The sequence below is a fragment of the Balaenoptera ricei genome, chromosome 15 (genome assembly GCF_028023285.1).
Source record: "Balaenoptera ricei isolate mBalRic1 chromosome 15, mBalRic1.hap2, whole genome shotgun sequence".
Classification (NCBI taxonomy): Eukaryota; Metazoa; Chordata; class Mammalia; order Artiodactyla; family Balaenopteridae; genus Balaenoptera; species Balaenoptera ricei.
In genome coordinates, this window is record NC_082653.1 from 56,937,612 (window position 1) to 56,956,986 (window position 19,375).

General features: G+C 39.5%; 1 protein-coding gene across 19 annotated transcripts in view; it reads left to right on the top strand.

The window, feature by feature from the left end:
- RBFOX1 (RNA binding fox-1 homolog 1) overlaps positions 1-19,375 on the top strand; it is a 2,209,300-nt gene that overhangs the window by 2,080,624 nt on the left and 109,301 nt on the right. For all 19 annotated transcript variants that reach the window (XR_009497779.1, XM_059898915.1, XM_059898899.1 and 16 more), the window contains 3 exons: positions 3,930-3,983; positions 10,811-10,903; positions 12,649-12,709. Coding sequence is in view for 18 of the 19 variants with exons in the window: in XM_059898915.1 (XP_059754898.1) it covers positions 3,930-3,983; positions 10,811-10,903; positions 12,649-12,709 (208 nt within the window). In the remaining variant the exon portion in view is untranslated. The remainder of the gene's footprint in view (positions 1-3,929; positions 3,984-10,810; positions 10,904-12,648; positions 12,710-19,375) is intronic.

The following is a 19,375-nucleotide window of genomic DNA, read 5'->3' on the forward strand; positions in this document are numbered from 1 at the left end:
TTTTCTTCTTGGTCTCTTTTGTTCAATATGGCCATGGGGATTTCAAACCAAAACCAAAACCCAATGGAAAAACAGCCTCCTTTTTCAAACTGCCTAAAATCTGGCAGTGTTTAGAACAACTTCTGTAACCATGAACAATTCAGCCGTGAAGCTTGCAACCCCTGCAGGCCTAATGGTTACCGCAGGTGCCTCAACATTTTATTTTTAACGTGTGGCTTTAGTGTCTCTTTGTCAGAATCCTGGTTTCCCTTCTTTCACGATTCGCTTTATATTCTTTACTTCCTCCTCTTTCGGATAAATTTGTTCCAGTGTTTGGCATTAAATCATCCAGGTCATCTTAGATTTCCTGGGGTTTTTTTTCTTTTTTAGATGGAACATTCCTTGGTCAAAAAATGATGTGGCCACAACATCCAAAGCAGAAGCCAGAGTCTTTTTAAAACACCAGTTGGCGTGTGAGTGAATGGGATCTCTGATATTATCAGGGGCCTTGGTTCTGGATGTTTCACTGGAAGGGATGTTGGTTCTGGCCCCAGCTACCTACTTCTTGCCCATGTCAGAGCATGCGTTTCCGTTCCGTTTGAATTTTCAATGAACCCATGAAAGCAACGTATGGATTTCCACCAAATTAATCACAATGTCTTGCTCTTGAATAAAAAGCTCAATTTAACCTAATATTTAATAGTAAGCATTCAGACCAGACCTCTGATACAAGGCATTTCATTCTAGAATTGTCTTCAGAAACAGCTACTCAGTGAGTACTGGCTTCAGATTTCACCACTCCCTTGTCAAGGTCACAGCCTTGCTTTCGTTATCAAAATACAGGCCTTTTGGGCATGAATATGATCCACTGAATTCTCTATTGTCACCAGACACAGATTACATGACTTTCAGAACATGCAAAAGAAGCTTTCATTAGAAAAGAAAAGAAGCTTTCACGATCACCTTTGATGTATAACAAAATAGAGATGTTTTCGGACATGGCAGGTTGCCTTCCATTCTGCATCCAAAACATGAAGCCGACCCTAAGAAAACTGGGGTGATGCCTTTTCTTAGCCTCCCTGCACACTCTTTGAACTAAGCTTTACTTTCATGTTTTATACTGCATCCATTGAACACTTTTCAGAGACTTTCAGAGAAATATTATTTGATCTGAGAATATCTAAAAATGGGTGGTACCTATTTGCCCAAGTGTGTGCCTATAAGCTCCTGGATTTTATCCTTGACACAGCTATCGAAACACCTCGCCTGGATTCTGAGATGTTGTTGAACACAGCTGAATGTCGGTGTTGAGCAAACAAATCCTAGTTATGTCTGCGAATGAGTTGTGTCTATTTGAATTGAAAATGTGCCAGCTGTGTTTACATCATTAGTAGCAAACTTCCCAATTAAACTGTTGATGCTATAAATATAGTACACAACTGCCTTAGGAAGGGGGCTTACATCAGCATTCTTCTTATGGCTTATTTCACTGGCTTTGAGGATCTTCCACCCAGTGGCAACTGCCAAAGAGGCAAACACTGGGGACCATTTCAGGGCATATGGCGCCATTGTTCTGTTTAGGGAATGACACATGTGAAGATTACTTTTTGATTGGTTCTGTCTCAACCAGATCTTATTTTAAAGGAAGTGTTTTTGTGTTGACTGCTTAGAGAATGTTCCATGGATGACATTTGCTTTGTGGTTTTAGAGGAAGTCCTTTTCAAGCTTCTCTATCCAGAGATGTGTGTGCTTCCAGCCTCTTAGGCCTGAAATAAATATGATAGCATCTGTCTGGACTGAATATTCTAAGGAGGTTATATCAGAATTATGGCTTCTGAGGAGTTCACAAAGCTGGAGGCCTTTTTAACTATGAAATTCATTTCACCTTTCAATGGCAAATCCTGCATTTCCCAAATCTGAAAATTATCTGCTATTTTTAACGATTTTCTCTGCCCAAATCTAGGGCACGGAAAATGCAGTAGAAGAATCTTCTCTTGACCAAAAGAATAGTTTAGTGTTCACAAATTACAGGGTGAGTTAGCTGCGTGTTTCTTGGTATTTCCATACGGCATGCTAGCGATGTAGACCTTCCATCTTCTCTCCTGGTTGAGCCTTCTCTTCTTGATTTTTTCCTATCCTTCTACTTCTCTCTGAAGTAGAGAAGCACTTCTGCTCCACAAGGAGAATTCAAGCCTGTAATCCCCTGGACGGGTACATATCCTGAGGGATGGGCACGTTTCTGTGGGCCAAGATGACATAAGCTTTGGGTTTCTTTTTCTCATAGTCAAAACTACTTTCATTTCAAGATTTTGAGCTATTTATATTCGACTGGAGCATGCATATGTTTTTCTGTCTTTCTGAGTAATGTAGATTTATTTGTACATTCCAGAGGATAGCCTATGTATATTCCAATTTTTTTTTTTTTTTTTTTTGAATCTCAGTAAGACCTTCTTGACACTTACTCTCCGGGCCTCCCAGTATTCTGTGAGTGGTGCACGTGGGTCAGTCAAGCTGCCCCTAATTCTCTGTATCTAATTGTTCCCTTTCTCTCCTGCCCCTCCCTCCCCATGGCTCCATCCTCTGCTACACAGAGGCTGCTTAAGGCTTTCCACCCAGCGGAGAGAGACAGAGTACAGAATCTCCTAGGGTTATAAAAGATGCAATGAAAATTCAGGCTGCAAAAGCAAATGGAACAATAGGAAAGCTCAAAATCAGGGAAAAAGAGGATGGAAATTTTACTTTATGTTGTTCTGTTTGTTTTTTAATCACTGAAACAGGCATTTGCTCTCATTCTGCATCAGGGTAAAATTTCTGTCTGATTTTCCCCTGGGCCTTGTCACACACTTTTGTGCTACTGTCTCCCACCTGTACTCATGTAGAACAGACCACACTCAAAAAATGCCCATTCGACCTCATGTGATCTAAGAAAACAGAAAGGATTCCAGCATCAGGGAAAAGGATTTTGAATTATCAGATGCTTTTGGAGCGGGGTCCATGTTCCCATTTTTTAAGTGTGAATTACAGACTAATGTGCGTTTGTCACTAGGACTACTAAGGTAGTCTGTTACTAGTTGTAGAAGTTACAAAATACAAGACACAATATCAGAAATTTGAATTTCAGATAACAAATATTTTATTAAGTATAAGTATGTCCCAAATATTGTGTGGGGTACACTTATCCTGAAAAATCTGAAATTTAAATTTAACTAAGCATCTGTATTTTATCAGGCTACCTAATGTATTTGTCATCTGAAACTTTGTTTCTAGATTGGAATGTGTTGTGTTTCTTCCACTTTTTGTAAAGCCTATTCACGCTAATTGTCTAAAATCTGTTTGTTTAACAACATGGAGAATCATCTTGAAAGAAGTACATTTCAGCCTGAGGATAGACCACAACTATGCTGGTTTCTTGCTTGTGATGGGTGTCTGTGTAATGGATCTTCCTTTTATCTTGACTTCTCTCTTATGGCCTGGCTGCTCCTGGCTTTTGCAGAACGAAGGTCCAAAATCCTCAACATGCCATTCTAGTTGGATATTTTACTATGAAAATCCCACTTCACCAAGGGCGCTTTGCCCAGTGGCTAGTGACATAGCCTAGAAGAGTCCTTGTATATACTAGCTGTTTTTAATCTTTGCTGCTCAGTGCCTGGGAAGGCAATCACTCGCATATCAAGAAAGAAAAGTGGAATTAACCTCTTGGTTACATACTTGGTACTGGCCCCCTATTCTGATAGCTTATATGATGGGATATGCCATAATTTGGAAATAATACATGCGGTTGTATTTTCTCTTGGTTCAAGTGCATCGTTTAATGAAAGAACAACATAAAATGTATATCCTTGATATGAAAAGAGAAAAGAAATTCTGACTTGGGGCACAATTACCCATGTGCATAATATGATTCAGTCTGTTTCTCTTCTTGCTTATAAAATATTTCTATTTCTTTGCAGCAATTTGGTAAAATCTTAGATGTTGAAATTATTTTTAATGAGCGAGGCTCAAAGGTAAGCAACTTCATTCACTTTAGAATTGTTTAGCTTACGTTGAAACGCTTGTTATAAATACGGGGAAACAACTGCACTGTTTTAATCATTACGTTGTGAAAATACACTTCCTTGGGAATTCCTTTAGGGACTACCTCCCGTTTCCAAAATGGTGGGGACTACATTGGATTCAGTTTAAAATGTATGAGGGGGTAATTTTAAATTGCTGTTTTATATATATCTGTAGATGTCTATATATCAATTTTCCAGAGGAAAACTACCAATGCTTAAAAAAATAATGTTGCTACATTTTTGTTTTTCAGTGATAATTATGTTCTTTATATTAAAAAGTGAGTTGATAGTCTCATGAGCAGGTAAATATGTGATTATTCTGTATTAATAAAGTGCAGTTCTTTTCCTGGGTTGTAGGGGAGAAAACCTCATATACACCAACCTTTTGAATAAAACTTGATCCATTAGTCTGTGTACTCACCCACATTTTGCAATTTGCCGTTGCTTTTAGTTAGCTTTTTTTTTTTTTTCTGGGAAACCAATTTTTAAGTAGATTTTCTTAGAGCTAACAGTGTTAGTAAAAATCAGAGGTTATATGGTCAAACTCCAGCAACTTCAAAATGGAAATAGGTTGGTAGAAAAAAAAAAAAAAAAAGCCCAAGTCTTCCAAAACATCTTCTGTATCAGTGGTCATCTAAGAGCAGTATCCAGACCGGCAGCGTCAGCACGACCTGGGAATTTATAAATGCAGATTCTCAGGGTCCAACCCAGACCTTACTGAATCAGATCCTCAGAAACTGGGGCCCAGCAATCTGTGTTTTAACCGACCTACCAGGGCTGTGGTTAAACTGATAAACCCTGTGTCTTCCTGTTTTCGACACATGCCCACGCTTCGTTTGAATGCAAACTAGCCCTTTGCCCCCTGGGGCTTGGAGGTTGCTAAAGCGTCCTGCTTCTACCTGCATTGATGGAAAACGCAAGGGAGCCATCAGAATCTCCCTGGAGGAAAGCAGTGCATTTGGCAGAGCAGCCGCAGATACTGTGGTTAACAGGGAAGGATGCTGCAAAAGACTTGAATATTGACATCAGGAACTAGAAAGTGAACACGTTCAGTAACTCTGCCTGGTTTCCGGTCCGCCAGGAATGTTCAGCTGCCTTCACATCCCCAGACTGTGAAAGTGGGGATGGAGAGAAGTTGATTACCAAGCACAGAGAGATCCCGGGTTCAGCCCCAGAGCTTTTCATACACAGGCAATTTGGGACAAGCCAGCATCCAGGAGGGTTACTAAGAACAGGTTTTACCTAAGGGGGCAAGAGCCAGTCTCCTGGGTATAGTAACCATTTCCTCCCCACAAAGCAATCCTTTATTATTCCTTGGACAGTCTGTACCCTCTCCGTCCTAAATAGGTTTAGTATTAACCGAATAGGATAATGCTGATTGAATTGAAGAAAGAAAATGCCAGTATTCTCTTTTCCACAGTCAAAATGGTGTTGTGATATGCCAGATGAGTGTAAAAAAAAAAAAGAAAATTCATTATACCCTCTGGTTTTGCTACTTTAGGGAGCTCCTCATTTTTCTGTAATTTCAGATGTTTTACGGTCATCCTTGTAATATGTCAGTAGTTTGACCTCCAGGCTGGGGGAAAAATAAGCTAACTCTCTTTCTGCTCTGGTATGAAAAGCATTACAGGTACTATTTCTATATGTGCAAAGTCAAGTGCATTAAGAGAAAAACGTGCCTGATCCCTTTCACTCAGGACTGATGTATTCTGGGCAAAGTTACAGAAGATGTTGGCCAACTTTCTTCTAATCCTGAGTCCTAGCACTGCTGCCTTTAAAGGTTTTTTTTAAAAAAAATTATATTCCACGTGTACTTTGTTTTGTTAACTTTTGCAAGTTGGAGGAAGCTATTTAATATTTTTCGAGAGCTGTTTAAGGACATTAGAAGAATATCGTTTGCTATTTTGAAAGGACAATGGTGGTGCTATTTTTAAGACTTCTTCCCTCATTCTCGTGATTAGCCTGTCTCTAGGGCTTTAGGAATAAGACCATTTAAATTTGCTGCATCAAGAGATTGATTTTGTGAAGCTGTGAAGCCTTTTTTTTTTTTTTTTTTTTTTTTCTGATTAAGAACCATCAAAAATAGCCTCTCTCAGTGGGTTTGCTCCCTCTGAAAGAACTGGTCTTGCAGGTGTGGGAGCTGACCAGTACCACTGGAATGTCATGGAGACAGTCCAGTTGGGAACTGTTGAATGAAGGAAACAGCTCACACAGGGATATCTTTCTTTCGCACTTGACGTTATCCTTTACGGGAAAAGGTCTTATTTAAGGGAACATTTCCACTTTAATTGTTGAGAAACCTGAACTGTTGGTATGACCTGATTTTCATCCTTTGGTACTGGAGAAGCAGCCAGGAAATGGGGGAGCCCTTACAAGCCAGGAGCTGACCTTCTGGCCATCCTCTTTGGGGACCATCCCAAGACAGCCACTCAGTGCTCAATGAGGGTGGCTCAATGTGGGTGTTTGGTGTGTGTGTGTGTGTGTGTGCGCGCGCATGCGCCTGTGCATGTACACCTATATACACACAAGCAGTATCTATATCATCCTGGGGATGTATAATGTACAAGTTCATGTATAGAAGGATAGCAAGTAAGCAAGGAAATCACTTTCAGAAAAGATCTGCCAGACTTGGAAAATGGAATGAGATAGCATTTCAGGGTGAGAGAGCCTATCATTCATTTTTCCTTTTAGGAGATTTAAAAATGTTGTGTTTACCTCTGAAACATTCCATTTGGGGGGTGCAGCCAGAGATAGCTCCTTTTTCATAGACCTAGGAAATGCAGTCTGCCCTTTGATTCAGTGATGTCTATAGTATTGGTTGCATTCCAGTACAAGGTTGGTGAATCGGACGTGAGCGAGACAGAGGTGCTTCCTGTTCTCACAGACTTTCCAGAGTAGCCTGAGAGACGGATCCTTAAGACAAACAAATGCAATAGAGTTCGCTGTGTTCTCTAGCGAAGAAGAGGCTGCTGAGACTCCAAGCAGGCAGACCAATCTTGTTGGAAGCTGGGAGGGCTTCTGGGAGAAGTGGCATTTAAGCTGCGAGAAAAAGATGAGTCAGGGTTTCCCAGGGAAGGGACGGAGGGAAGATGGTCTTCCAGGGAGAAGGGGCTGCGTGTGAAAAGGCGATTGGGAACAAGTGGGTCGTAAAGCCCTTAGTCCCACAAGAAAATAAGCCTTCAGACCCTTATCAGCAGCTCTCCTCCTCTAGGTGATAGGAGTTCTCTGCACCAGAAACTAGTGGAATCAGATTTTCATGTAAGATGAAAAGTCAGCGCACGCATCCATCCTGGGTACTTCAGAGCCTTTATTTCAGCTATAAAATATTGTATTTGTGTTACTACAAAAAGGGAAGATATCGCCTAGATATATCCCACAAGACTAAAGTAGAAAAATAACTGGGATACAGGAAGATCAGAATTTATGTTTCACAAAAAGATTTAAAAATAAACAAGTCACGGCTGGTCCACGTTAGGGTCGCCATTATCTGCCTAGGGGTCATGCCTTCCCATCATAGGGCACAAATATCCCAGATTCTCTTCCCCTGAAGGATTGCTCCTTCTCTTAGCTCCCCCTTCTCTGTTAAGGTGAACCCTGGGAAGCAGTGTCTCTCCGCCAGCACTTAGGGAGCATCTGACTCCCCCCATGCAGCCCCTCGTGCACACTTGATCTTTACAGGGTTATTGCATTGCACTCAGTTCCTTCCTGTGCTCTCCAGGCCAAGTCCAGAAGGTGCTTCTTTTGATCCCCTTTTTAAGACTGAGATAAAAATATTCAAAATATTTTAAGAATATTCTGCAAGTTACATTTTGCTTAAGATAGAATTCTGACCACGAGGCAGGTCAAAAGAAACAGCACCTGTGCTTGGTGGAGAGGGTGCCTAAAAATGGCCAGCTGGTGGTCTCTGATTATGGTGTAGCTCCCCAGATGAGAATCTGGCCATCTTCTGACCCAGGGACATCATAGCACTTCTTACCTGGGTGGGAGGTAGGATTGTCCAATGGCACACGTAGGAGAATCCCTTTGGTATTTGGGGGACTGAGTCTGGAGCAAGGTCTTCATGAACCCAGCTTTGCCAGATCTCAACTAGGCATCTCAGCAGGTTGAAATGAGCCACTCAAAACAAAACAAAACAAAACAAAACAAAAAGTTTAGCAGAAAATAATGAGAGTAAAAATAATAATAAAGAGAATCAATATATTTTTTTTACTTCAAAGGAAAGTGAAAATGGAGTAGAATTCCTTTTTAGTTTATGAACTCGGGGTTCAGAATAGATTTTTATCTTCACTTTCACCTCTCCCTGACATACATGATGCAGATTTTAGGCCAGTATGGTTTGCTCTGGGTTCAGACCAGAATCACAATGACTCGATTCGTTGGGACTGTGTTAGACAGGTGGGTGGCATGTTCGAGTTCCTCCCGCCTGTGTTCTTTCCAGCACTGCGGTGACACCGACTGTTAGTGCCTATCGACAACAATGGTGCCACCAAGCCCTCCGTCGATAAATCACATCGGACTGTGGATTTCCTTTCCTTGCCAAGTGAGAGAATTGCCCCAGATAGAGCCGGAGTCCTAGTTTCCCTAATTACTTATTAAATGTATGGCACGGCTATGGATGCTAGAGCACTGGGCTTAGAGGTCAGGAAGAGAACATTCCTATGTGATTTTGGCTGACCCCTAGGTTTAAGATACGAATCACCAAGTCAGATAGATATTCATCTCAAAAACTCACTCCACTCCCTAAATTGCTCTATAGAAACTGGCAATGTAATATTCTACTTCATTCAAAGAACTGAATCCTTTTGATGGTGCTTGGTGGTACGAGAGGCCATGGAAACCCAATTGCTGGGCCACATAGGTAACTTTTTCGGCAGATTTCTGGGCTCCACTCTGGGATTCTGATCCGATAGATATGGGTCAGGGCTCAGGAATCTGAATGTTTAATATGCTCTCCAGTTCCTTCTGATGTACAACTAAGCATGGGACCCACTGGCTAAGAGTCAGAGCCATCAAATAGAGCGACCCCCTCCCCCAAATTCTGTCTTTTGCCTGTTGAAGAGCTATTATTTCAAAACTAATCGGCATGTATCTTTGAGTACCAAATGTGGCCATCCTACCAGTGATGTACAGAACTAAGTAGCATCCTTCTAAGCACGTAACCTTAGGTTAATCAAATAGTTCAGACCTACCCTAATCATGGACCCTCACTGTGGGAAATATGAAGGGTAATTCAGCCTAATCCCCCAAGTGAATAATTAATTTTTTTCTCTATCAGATAATTATCTAATCTAACTTGAAGACATCCACAGCTAGTTTCCTCTATGCATGAGCCCATCTTAATATTGGAAAGTTCTCTCTTAGTTAAAGCACTGGGTAACAGCTCTCTAAATACCCTGAGTTTTGGACATCCCTTTAGCAATCTAATGAGGATCTGAGAGTTAACTAATGACTAGCTGTGATTTGTAATGACGGTCTATTTTATTAGTAGGACAGACTGTCCTACTGCCCCAGCTAAGCTTAAAGCTAGCATTTTTCCTTTATGTAAAGATTACTGAACACAAAGAGGAGTCTTGGCACATTGCATTATTTCACCCAGTTTACACTGTGAAGACCAGAACGAGCTGGGCATATTTGCACTGGAATTGTTTCAAACGGTTGGTGTATATTTCTGAACAAGATGTACAAATATTTTTAGGGGTTTTAAAAATAATGTGTCATATTTTCTGTACTCTTCTTAGGAACAGTGTCAGTGAAGAAAAAGGATGGATTTTTGGCAATGCGATGTTTGGGGGGTTGTTTTTTGAGGCTGAAATATTAAACAAAATATGCCAGGGGTGCAGAAAAGGGTATATTTGTTATTGATCAATAAAAGTTCCCAGAGTGTTATTATAAATAACATTCTATTAAAGGAGCTTCTTTATTTTCTACCAGTTGATTTGATAAATGAATACCAGCATAAAGTCTTAGGACTTTACCATATGAATACACATTTCCCTTTTGGGTTAATAAAGTAGTCGGGAAAGTTGACAAATTCCGAAGCGTGTATATTATTTGTGGGGTCAGAGGGGAAGTATTAATACAAAAATGTTACTTGAACTGTTTGCATTATTAATCAATTGATGTTTATTTCTATTCATTTCATGGGATTATTTTGCTTATTAGATCAGAGTTTAAGATTTATTATAAAAAAAGGTCTTTCCTTTTTTTTAGGCTTCTAATTTTTATTTTTTGAGACATAAAGGCTGTAGAATTGACAAATTTGAATAACCCTAAAACTGCATGGAGAAGAGATGGTCTTAAAACCACACAGCATGACTCTGTAGGCAATGTTAGAAGATTCTGGCATTCATTGTTGAATTTTGTGCACATGTTTTCTTTTCTTTTCTTCTTAATTTGCATGTCAAGAAAGTGGTTCCCTTTTTTTTCCTCGTTATTTCATTTTCTTCTCTGTGAAGACACTGTACATTTATTTTGATCTCATTTTCTTTCCGTTAAATTTCTTTTCTTCTGTAGTGACATTTAGAAAGGTATTTCTGGTATCATTCTTTGAATTCTTCAGGGGTGACAGTTAACGGGTGACAGAAAACAAAAATCTTGTTCACATTTGTCGCTTACTTATTGCACATTTTAGTACTCTTATAATTTCTCTAATTTGCATGTTACAGAACTGAAGCCAGGACAAGAAATAGAAATTAAAGCGAGAGAACGTTCCACAGTGGTCGTTGACTGAAAATAATAATCTGCATGTTGTTTTCCCTTCTCCCTCCTGCATGCAGGGATTTGGTTTCGTAACTTTCGAAAATAGTGCCGATGCGGACAGGGCGAGGGAGAAATTACACGGCACCGTGGTAGAGGGCCGTAAAATCGAGGTGCATGTCCAAAATATTTTCCTTTTCATCTTTTTGATAAGTGTCTGCTTCATGCTCATTTGTTGTTTCAGATGCATCATTGTGTCTTGTATGTGACCCTACTCCCTTCTCATTGTTTATATATATATATATTTATATATTTATATATAAAAAGGAAAACTGGCCTTACTTTTTTTAAAATTTCCTTTATTATGTTACTCTTATTACTGCTGAAAGGTGGATGGCAAAAGTGAGACAAAAGAAAGGTTAATCTGAAAGGGTTTTTTAAATTATTTTATTTTTCATGTCTTATAACCATTGGGTGCAGTAGATTCCAAGCAGTGGAGAGAGTGTTGCCAAACAAAACAAAATACAGAGCAGTTTCTTTTTTTTTTTTCCTTTTCTTTTTCTTTCCACTACAGGGTTGATGAGGGATCCACAGTGGTGTGCAAATTAAGCCAAATTGTGAAAGAAATGGCATTCGAGAGAATGATTGTTTGGGAAAAAAAAAAAAAAAAAAGAGAGGTTTTTGTCATGAAACCTTTCTTTTTTTTTTTGTTTTTTTAAGAAGCCAGTTTGAACTTTATATTCTGTTGATCACAAAGTGAATAACCAAACAGGATTTCCTGTTCAATATCTGGCCCTTCTTCATGGAAAAAAATAAACGCTAAAATTCCGATACTCAGAATCTGCTCTTTCTACCACTGACTCTCCCTCAAAATGACCACAGGGTCGTATTTGTTAAAACTTAAAAAAAAAAAAGAAAAAATACCAGTTAAAAATGCTTTAGTCTTTGGAGTAAGATGTTGCATATTTTGCCTTTCATTTCCTCCCACCCTCGACGATAACCCTTAGGCCCCTCACCAAACTCTCAGTAACCATGGTAACTGTATACAAACCCATGCTGGCGATGGTGGTGAATGGTAAGTGGTGAAATCCATCTGCCGTTTCACGTATTTAGTGCTGATATATCTCTATACATATATATACCACGTGAATTTTTTTGACTTGTTGTATTAAGTTTTCTTGATGCTCTATTTTTTTGGATATTGGTACGCCTGTAACTGAGTGTACGTTCTAAGCTAGCCTGGGAGGCACTGACTGGATTGAGATATGACCAGTGCACATCTTACTCAGATCGTTAACTCCATATTGTGTTAAACAATGCACCCTCTCTTTTATCCTTTTGTTAGCTGTGACTTAAAGCTTGAATGATTTTGTTAATTCTTGCGATGTAAAAGGCTCTTGTTCCAAGTGTTGAATGCTAGATGTTGCTTCCCGATGGTTCTTCCCTCTTAAAGTGTTGCATACGGCTAAAACTTGTTTGTCCTTTTTTTGACATTTATGTTCCCTTGTACCTTGTCTCTCCCCTCTTCTATTCCACTGCATGTTCCTTCATATGAACCTTATTTTATGTTTAAAAACTATTTATTGTTTCTGTGTTACCATGGAGTACACGCATGCTTTTCAGTCTTCAATTATGCAGTTCCTTTTAATTTGCTTTTACTGTCTCCGTATTAAACTTTTAAATGATATGACATTGCTTTATTGAAATGATTTGTTAAGTTAAAATGGTTATGAAGTAAATGTAATTATAAAAATGTATGATTTTGTTATGCACCTACTGCCTTTTATAAATTAAAATGCATTTTAGTTTTTGGTGTTTTTTTTTTTTTAATAAGTAATCACAGTCATAATGCATGCAACTAATTGAACTGTGGACTGGCCCTGGAATATGTGCTTATTTGAGTTTTCTATGTACATAGGTAAATAATGCCACAGCACGTGTAATGACAAATAAAAAGACTGTCAACCCTTATACAAATGGTAAGTAGAGATTGGCCTTTTACAAGAAATTGTCTCTACCTCAGAATCTATTAAGTAATTTAACTGGGGAATCTGTTTCAACAAGCCATATTTGCCTCAGCATGGCTACTGTGTCCTTGCTGCTGACCTGCTACAGTGAACCACTTGAATCAATAAGATAAATTTCATGACAAAGGCAAATTTAGTTCTCGGGTTAAGAGTGCATGTCCTTCTTTCAGTCTCTCTATAATAACTCCCATGTGAGTGAGATACAGTACTTATTTGGGAATTACTTGGGTAATTTAATTTATTGTTATTAGAGTTAGTTGAAGGAGGATGGAAGTTTTGTTTGTTTCTTTTTTCATCACCACCTCCTCACTGATCACTAATCATCCCCAGAAGTGGGACTGCAGAATTTGGTTCTGGCTTTGAATCTTCTGTGGAGCTATTAGGCTTTTCAAGTGCCTTAGAGAGTCCCTCATGACCAGTTCCATAGTGAGAACTGGTTGCCCACCAGTGGCATTTGGAGGCAGGTGAGGGTGTTGCTGTGTATTGCAGACCCCTTCAGGACAAGGCATTTCTGCCCTTGCTCTAGAAGAAGACATCTCAAGACGCTTCATAATAAGGATTTAATATGTATGAAGAATTATTTAAAATGTTTACACATTTTGATTCTTTAATCCTCAGAAAAAATGTCTCTTAAGATATATGGGGGGAGGGAGGCTGCTGATATGCTAATCCCATACTTAATTGTACCAGAATTAGAAAGAATGTAATGTAGTAAGTTAAAGTTAGAGCTTAGTGGAATATTAGAGTCATTAAAATGTGTAGGATGAAGACTACAAAGGGCCTCATAATGAATGAAAAATTTTAAAATAAGAAGATTATATGTATAGCATGATTTGAATTAAGGTAGGCATTACACCAAAATGTTAATGGTTGAGTTGAATTGTGAGACTGGAATATATTTTTTGTTTCATAGATTTAAAAAAAATAACAATTTTATTACAGTCTTAAGGAAAAATTTATGGAATTTTCCATTTTTAACATTTTAATTACACATGAAACATGGAAATACAGACATTAAAAAAGGAAAAGAAAGAAAGAGAGAGAGGGAGAGAGAAGAAGGAAGGGAGGAAGGAAGGAGGGAAGGAAGGAAGGAAGGAAGGAGGGAAGGAAAAAGGGGGGGAAGAAAAGGCTAAAATATATTTTGAATGACACTACTGCCACCTTGGTTTCCCAGCTACCTCCTCAGAAGGTACTACTACAGATTATTGTCTATACCTTTATTTTGCACTTTCTTGTATATATATGTAGTCAGTATATATTTATAACATTCACAGTAGTGTGTGCATGCTTTTTATATGAACATGGTGTACATATCATTTCTAATTGGCTTTTATAAGTCATATGGAGTTCTTTCAATGTTAATACATACAGACTACATTCATTCTTTTTAGTGGTTACATAATATTCCATAAAATGAATATATGGGTTTATTCCCACCTTACATACTGATTGACAATTTTTTTTTCTGTTATAAACAATACTACAAGCATTTGGTAGTTTTGTTTTTGTTTTTCTTCTTACTTGTGCAAATGGCTACCAATTAGGCTAAGCCAGTTTGTTCTTATTTTTAAAAGGGGCAAAATTAAACAGAAATATACCCTCAATATAATAGGAGTCTAAGGAGAAAGACCAGAAGAATTATTTATTCTGCTGACCCATTTTCCCAGCTCCAACAACCCAAGACATAACCTTAAATGGTATAAAAACTTTTTTCAACAGACTTTGAATGCCCAGTGATAAAATGAAGCAAACCACTGAGTTACATGTCATGAAAACTTTCTACTTGGGTAAAAATGATAGCTCTGCAACTTGCTCTTGCAAGCTAGTACACAATGACACCAACATGACTACTGGGCACTTTCTTTAATTATGAAGTAGCAACTGTGTGTGCGTGTGCGTGTGAGTGTGTGTGTGTGTGTGTTTGCACCACGCATGCTTTCATGCATATGCATAGATGTTCACGTCTGCTGCTTATGTGAGAAAATAAAGCAAGGGAAGCCAAATATTATTCCTTAAGCCATATGTAGGCATATTTATTTTAAAGAAAGTGCTATTGATTAATGACATACCCAGGGGCTGAAAACTGGACCTGTGGGCCTTGGAGACACAATTCAAAGCCTATTTATTAATAGCCAACATCTCTGGAACACTGAGTGTATGGCATTACGTTAAGCATTTTAGATGCACTGGGTCCACATGAAGTCCTATAAAGAAGACATAGTTTTCCTGGGGTAAAGCTGTAAAATTTGAGGCTAGAGGAGATGGAGTGATTAGTGAAGCCTTTTTCTTTTATTATGAAATAACAAAATCTTGTGGCCATGCCCATGTGTTATGAGTGCATTGCTTTCCCCTGTCATCTTACAGAATTGCACTCAAGCAACCGGCTACAGGAACAGAAAGATTATTAAATGTGCATCCCCCAATTCCCAGTTTGGTATGTTGGCATAAACATCCCACATCCCATTCCGGGGAACCATGCATTCTTAGTTTCCAGAAATAAGTCATATGGGTCTCTAATCTGTGTACCCAAAAGGGGGTACTCAGGGGCTTATCCTGTCACATGGACTGAAGATGGTACCTAAGGGGTAGATGGGCAGTCGCAGTAGAACTGACTTAAAAAAAAAAGGCAGATCCTAACTACATAAAGATGATTGGCTTCTATAGAGGAGATGGTGGAGAATTTTGGCATTCAAGAAAAGTAGTTTTCTAAGCTTTTTCAATCCTTAATTCATGAGTACCATCACTACAAGTAAAATTTCCCATAAAATGCAATCCAACATAACTGAAAAGATATGGGGCCCTCTCAGATCCTTAACAAGCATGACTGTGTTAATAGAGGATATTATCAGTACCAAAAAGAAAAAAAAAAAAAGAAAGAAAGAAAAAAGAAAGTGGTAGCTATGTGAGATGATGGATATGTTAATTAGCTGGATTGTGGCAAAAATTTTACAATATATATCAAATCAACAAATGGTACACCTTCAATCCTTCAATACAGACAAATTTAGTTATCAGTTATACCTCAATAAAGCTGGGGGAAAAAAGAGAAGTGAGGACAAATAAAGCCACATGGAAATGAGAAAACTGATTGATGAGATTCATTCATTAGCTACCTCATTCATTCTCACAAACCATCAAACTTAGGCTTCAGCAAAATTATGCATTACTAGAGTCATCAAATTTTGAGATCACCTTCACATGGAAAAATATAACTCTCCATGCCAGCATCACATTCATGCACTCCTTCTGTCTTGTCAGTCATCCAACAAAACTTTAAGCAACTGCAAAGTTCCTGATGATGAATAGGACAGGACCCTAACCGTGATAAGACACGAGGTTAGGAGGCTCTGCTATAGAGGACCAAAGTTAATGAAATCGTGGAGGATGTGGATTCCGTTTCCCAGGACATTTGAACTTGGCAATAAGAGAAGACTGTAGAATGACATATAGGGATCTGGAAACCCGCCCCATCAGAAAGCGCCACAAAGAGGGAATTGGGTGGGCTACTTCTGTATTGCTGATTTTTCCTGAGGACACCAACCCACAGAGAAGAGTTAAGCTTTACTGAGCTCATTGGAGATCGAATGTTTCCTCTGTAAAACGAGTTGAGAATCAGATTCTCAGGAACTTCTTCGATGTTGGAGAAGCATGGGTGTTGGATGTAGCTCTTTTATTTTCTCCGAGATCTTAGGAAGGATGAAAACGAGACAAAAAGACCCAAGACTATATGGAGAAGTAGACTTGGCATCATACCTGCCTTTCACTGGCTATTGAACTGCAGGCAGGCTGTTGAAACCCTCCACATAACAGCTTTCCCAAGTGGGACCTGAGAAATGGGACCTACTATATTGGGTATTTGTGATTATTATGGGAGATAAAATACTCAAAACAGTGGCAGGGGTACAAAGTCCCCTAAAAATTTAATTACACAATAATCTCAATAATAAGTAGCCATCCTGTTCTTTTTTTTTTTTTTTTTTCCTGTAGATAGTAAGCTGAGTTTCCTGTTAGACATACTAACTTAAGGATCAAACATTCAGATGCTAACAGAAGCTGGCCAGGTCAGATAAATAAGCAAGCAGAGAGGGTCTGAGAAACTTGTGGCCTTTTGGGACTCTCCTTCATTTTCATACTGGGAAAAGCAAAGTATGTCTCTTCTAGAAGAAAAAAACAGCACAGGGTAACAATAAAAGATTGCTGACCTTTGGCCTCCAAGCCCAGCATGTAATAGGGAGTAGACAAACTAGGGGGTTAAGTGGGGTGGTCCCTCGTCACCCCCAGCAAATTGGTCCATGGGGGATTCTTAATGTAAAGTTGCTCTTTCTGCTCATGTTTGAAGAGAAACAGAAATCCTGTATAGATGGAATTTAAATGTGTGTGACAATAAATGTGTGTTGCAAAAAAAAAAAGTTACTGAGTGAACCAGATGCAATGTGCAACTGACTTTTCATTTTGGGCATTGCCGTCTGCACCATTTCAAATACAAGATCCCTGGCATCCTCAGGTCATGTCTTTAGAAAACCTTGGTATGCAGTTTTGGAAACCCCGGACATTTTTTTTTTTTTAACATCTTTATTGGAGTAAAATTGCTTTTCAATGTTGTGTTAGTTTCTGTATAACAAAGTGAATCAGCTATATGCATAGGTATATCCCCATATCCCCTCCCTCTTGCGTCTCCCTCCTACCCTCCTTATCCCACCCCTCTACGTGGTCGCAAAGCACTGAGCTGATCTCCCTGTGCTATGCAGCTGCTTCCCACTAGCTATCTATTTTACATTTGGTAGTGTATATATGTCAGTGTTACTCTCTCACTTCGTCCCAGTTTACCCTTCCCCCTCCCCGTGTCCTCAAGTCCATTCTCTACGTCTGTGTCTTTATTCCTGTCCTGCCCCTATGTTCATCAGAACCTTTTTTTTTTTTAGATTCCATATATATGTGTTAGCATACGGTATTTGTTTTTCTCTTTCTGATTACTGCACTCTGTATGACAGACTCTAGGTCCATCCACCTCATTACTCAATTTCGTTTCTTTTTATGGCTGAGTAATATTCCATTGTATATATGTGCCACATCTTCTTTATCCATTCATCAGTCTTTGGGCACTTAGGTTGCTGCCATGTCCTGGCTATTGTAAATAGTGCTACAATGAACATTGTGGTACATGACTCTTTTTGAATTATGGAAACCCCGGACATTTAAGGGTGATTTCTTCAATGTGTTTCTTTGATACCCAACTCCGCAAAGCCCTAGAGAAGGCACGTGCAGAGTTTTTTGTGTGCACATTCAGACCTGTCTTTTAACACCCAATACAGCTGTAGTTAACAGTGGGGACCTCGGCCAGTGTTTGTACAGAAGGCTGGCAGATGACCTTTGAGAAGCTAAATTTTAGGAGCAGAGCGCTGATTTGGACGCAGCCCCTTGGGGCCGGGCCGCAGAGGGGTCTCTCTGAACAGCTCCTGTGTGTGATATGGAGTGAGACCTCCGCATGTCTGGTCTCTGCTCCATTGCCTTGCTGTATGGGGGCCCTGGGAGCTGGGAGCGGTGGGCTTTGTCAGCTGTTCTCCCTTTGTTGTAAGCTTCATTGTTCAGTTTAATGTCCTTGATCAAAATCTCTGAATTTGCAAGGCCTGGGGACATACACAAACTGCCTGAGAAATTGAAACCGGGATCATTTTGTCCGTCTTCCTGACAATGCAGGCTCCTGTCTCCAGCAAGGTGATCCCAAGGGTCCCTTCCAGGTACTAGAAGGAGTCACAGGGACTAGGAGGTCATTTGCATGTGATTTGCATGCATTTGCATAAGCCTGCAAGATCCCTGTTAAGTCTGAGCAGAGGTGATTTTCAAGGGCTGGATTCTTATTGCCTTTCCCTTGAAGACAGTCACCCCTAACAGGGCCCTTTTTTATTAGGTGTACATAGGGAAGCAGGTCATTGACAGTAGGAAGGACATCCTAGCTAAAAAGGAATGAGTCCATTAAAAAAAAGCTCTTTATTCTTTCAGTTCCTTTAGAGCAAAACTAAGTAAATATATGGAGCACTGACTATTTACCAAACAGTTTTAGATGTTGGGAATTCACATCGGACAGCAGTCAGTCCCGCTCACTTCACCATTAATTTTAATGAAGGAGAACGTTTATAAAAACAATTAAGAACAAGCAACGAAAGAAAGAAGATAAATCCAGGCAGTGTTAACCGCTATGCAGAAAACAAAACTGGGAATTGAATCAGGGGACAGCCGTAAGAGTAGGGAAGGAAGAGGCATTAAACAGCCTGCCCTGGGGAGACATTGGAGACCTAAATAATATCAGGTCAACTTTTGAGGAATGAGCAGAGTTCTCCAAGCAGAGCGAGTAGTGGATACAATCCAGAATGGTCTAGATTGGTCTAGAAGGATCTTGAGTTGTTTTGAAAAGATGAAAAAGGCCAGTGTCACCACAGTTTGGAGAAAAGGGAACACTGGTATAAAACAAATGGACTGGGGTTAGATTGTGTGGTCTTGTAGGTCAAGGTAAAGAATTTGTGTTCTAGGGCTTCCCTGGTGGCGCAGTGGTTGAGAATCCACCTGCCAAGGCAGGGGACACGGGTTCAATCCCTGGTCCGGGAAGATCCCACGTGCCAT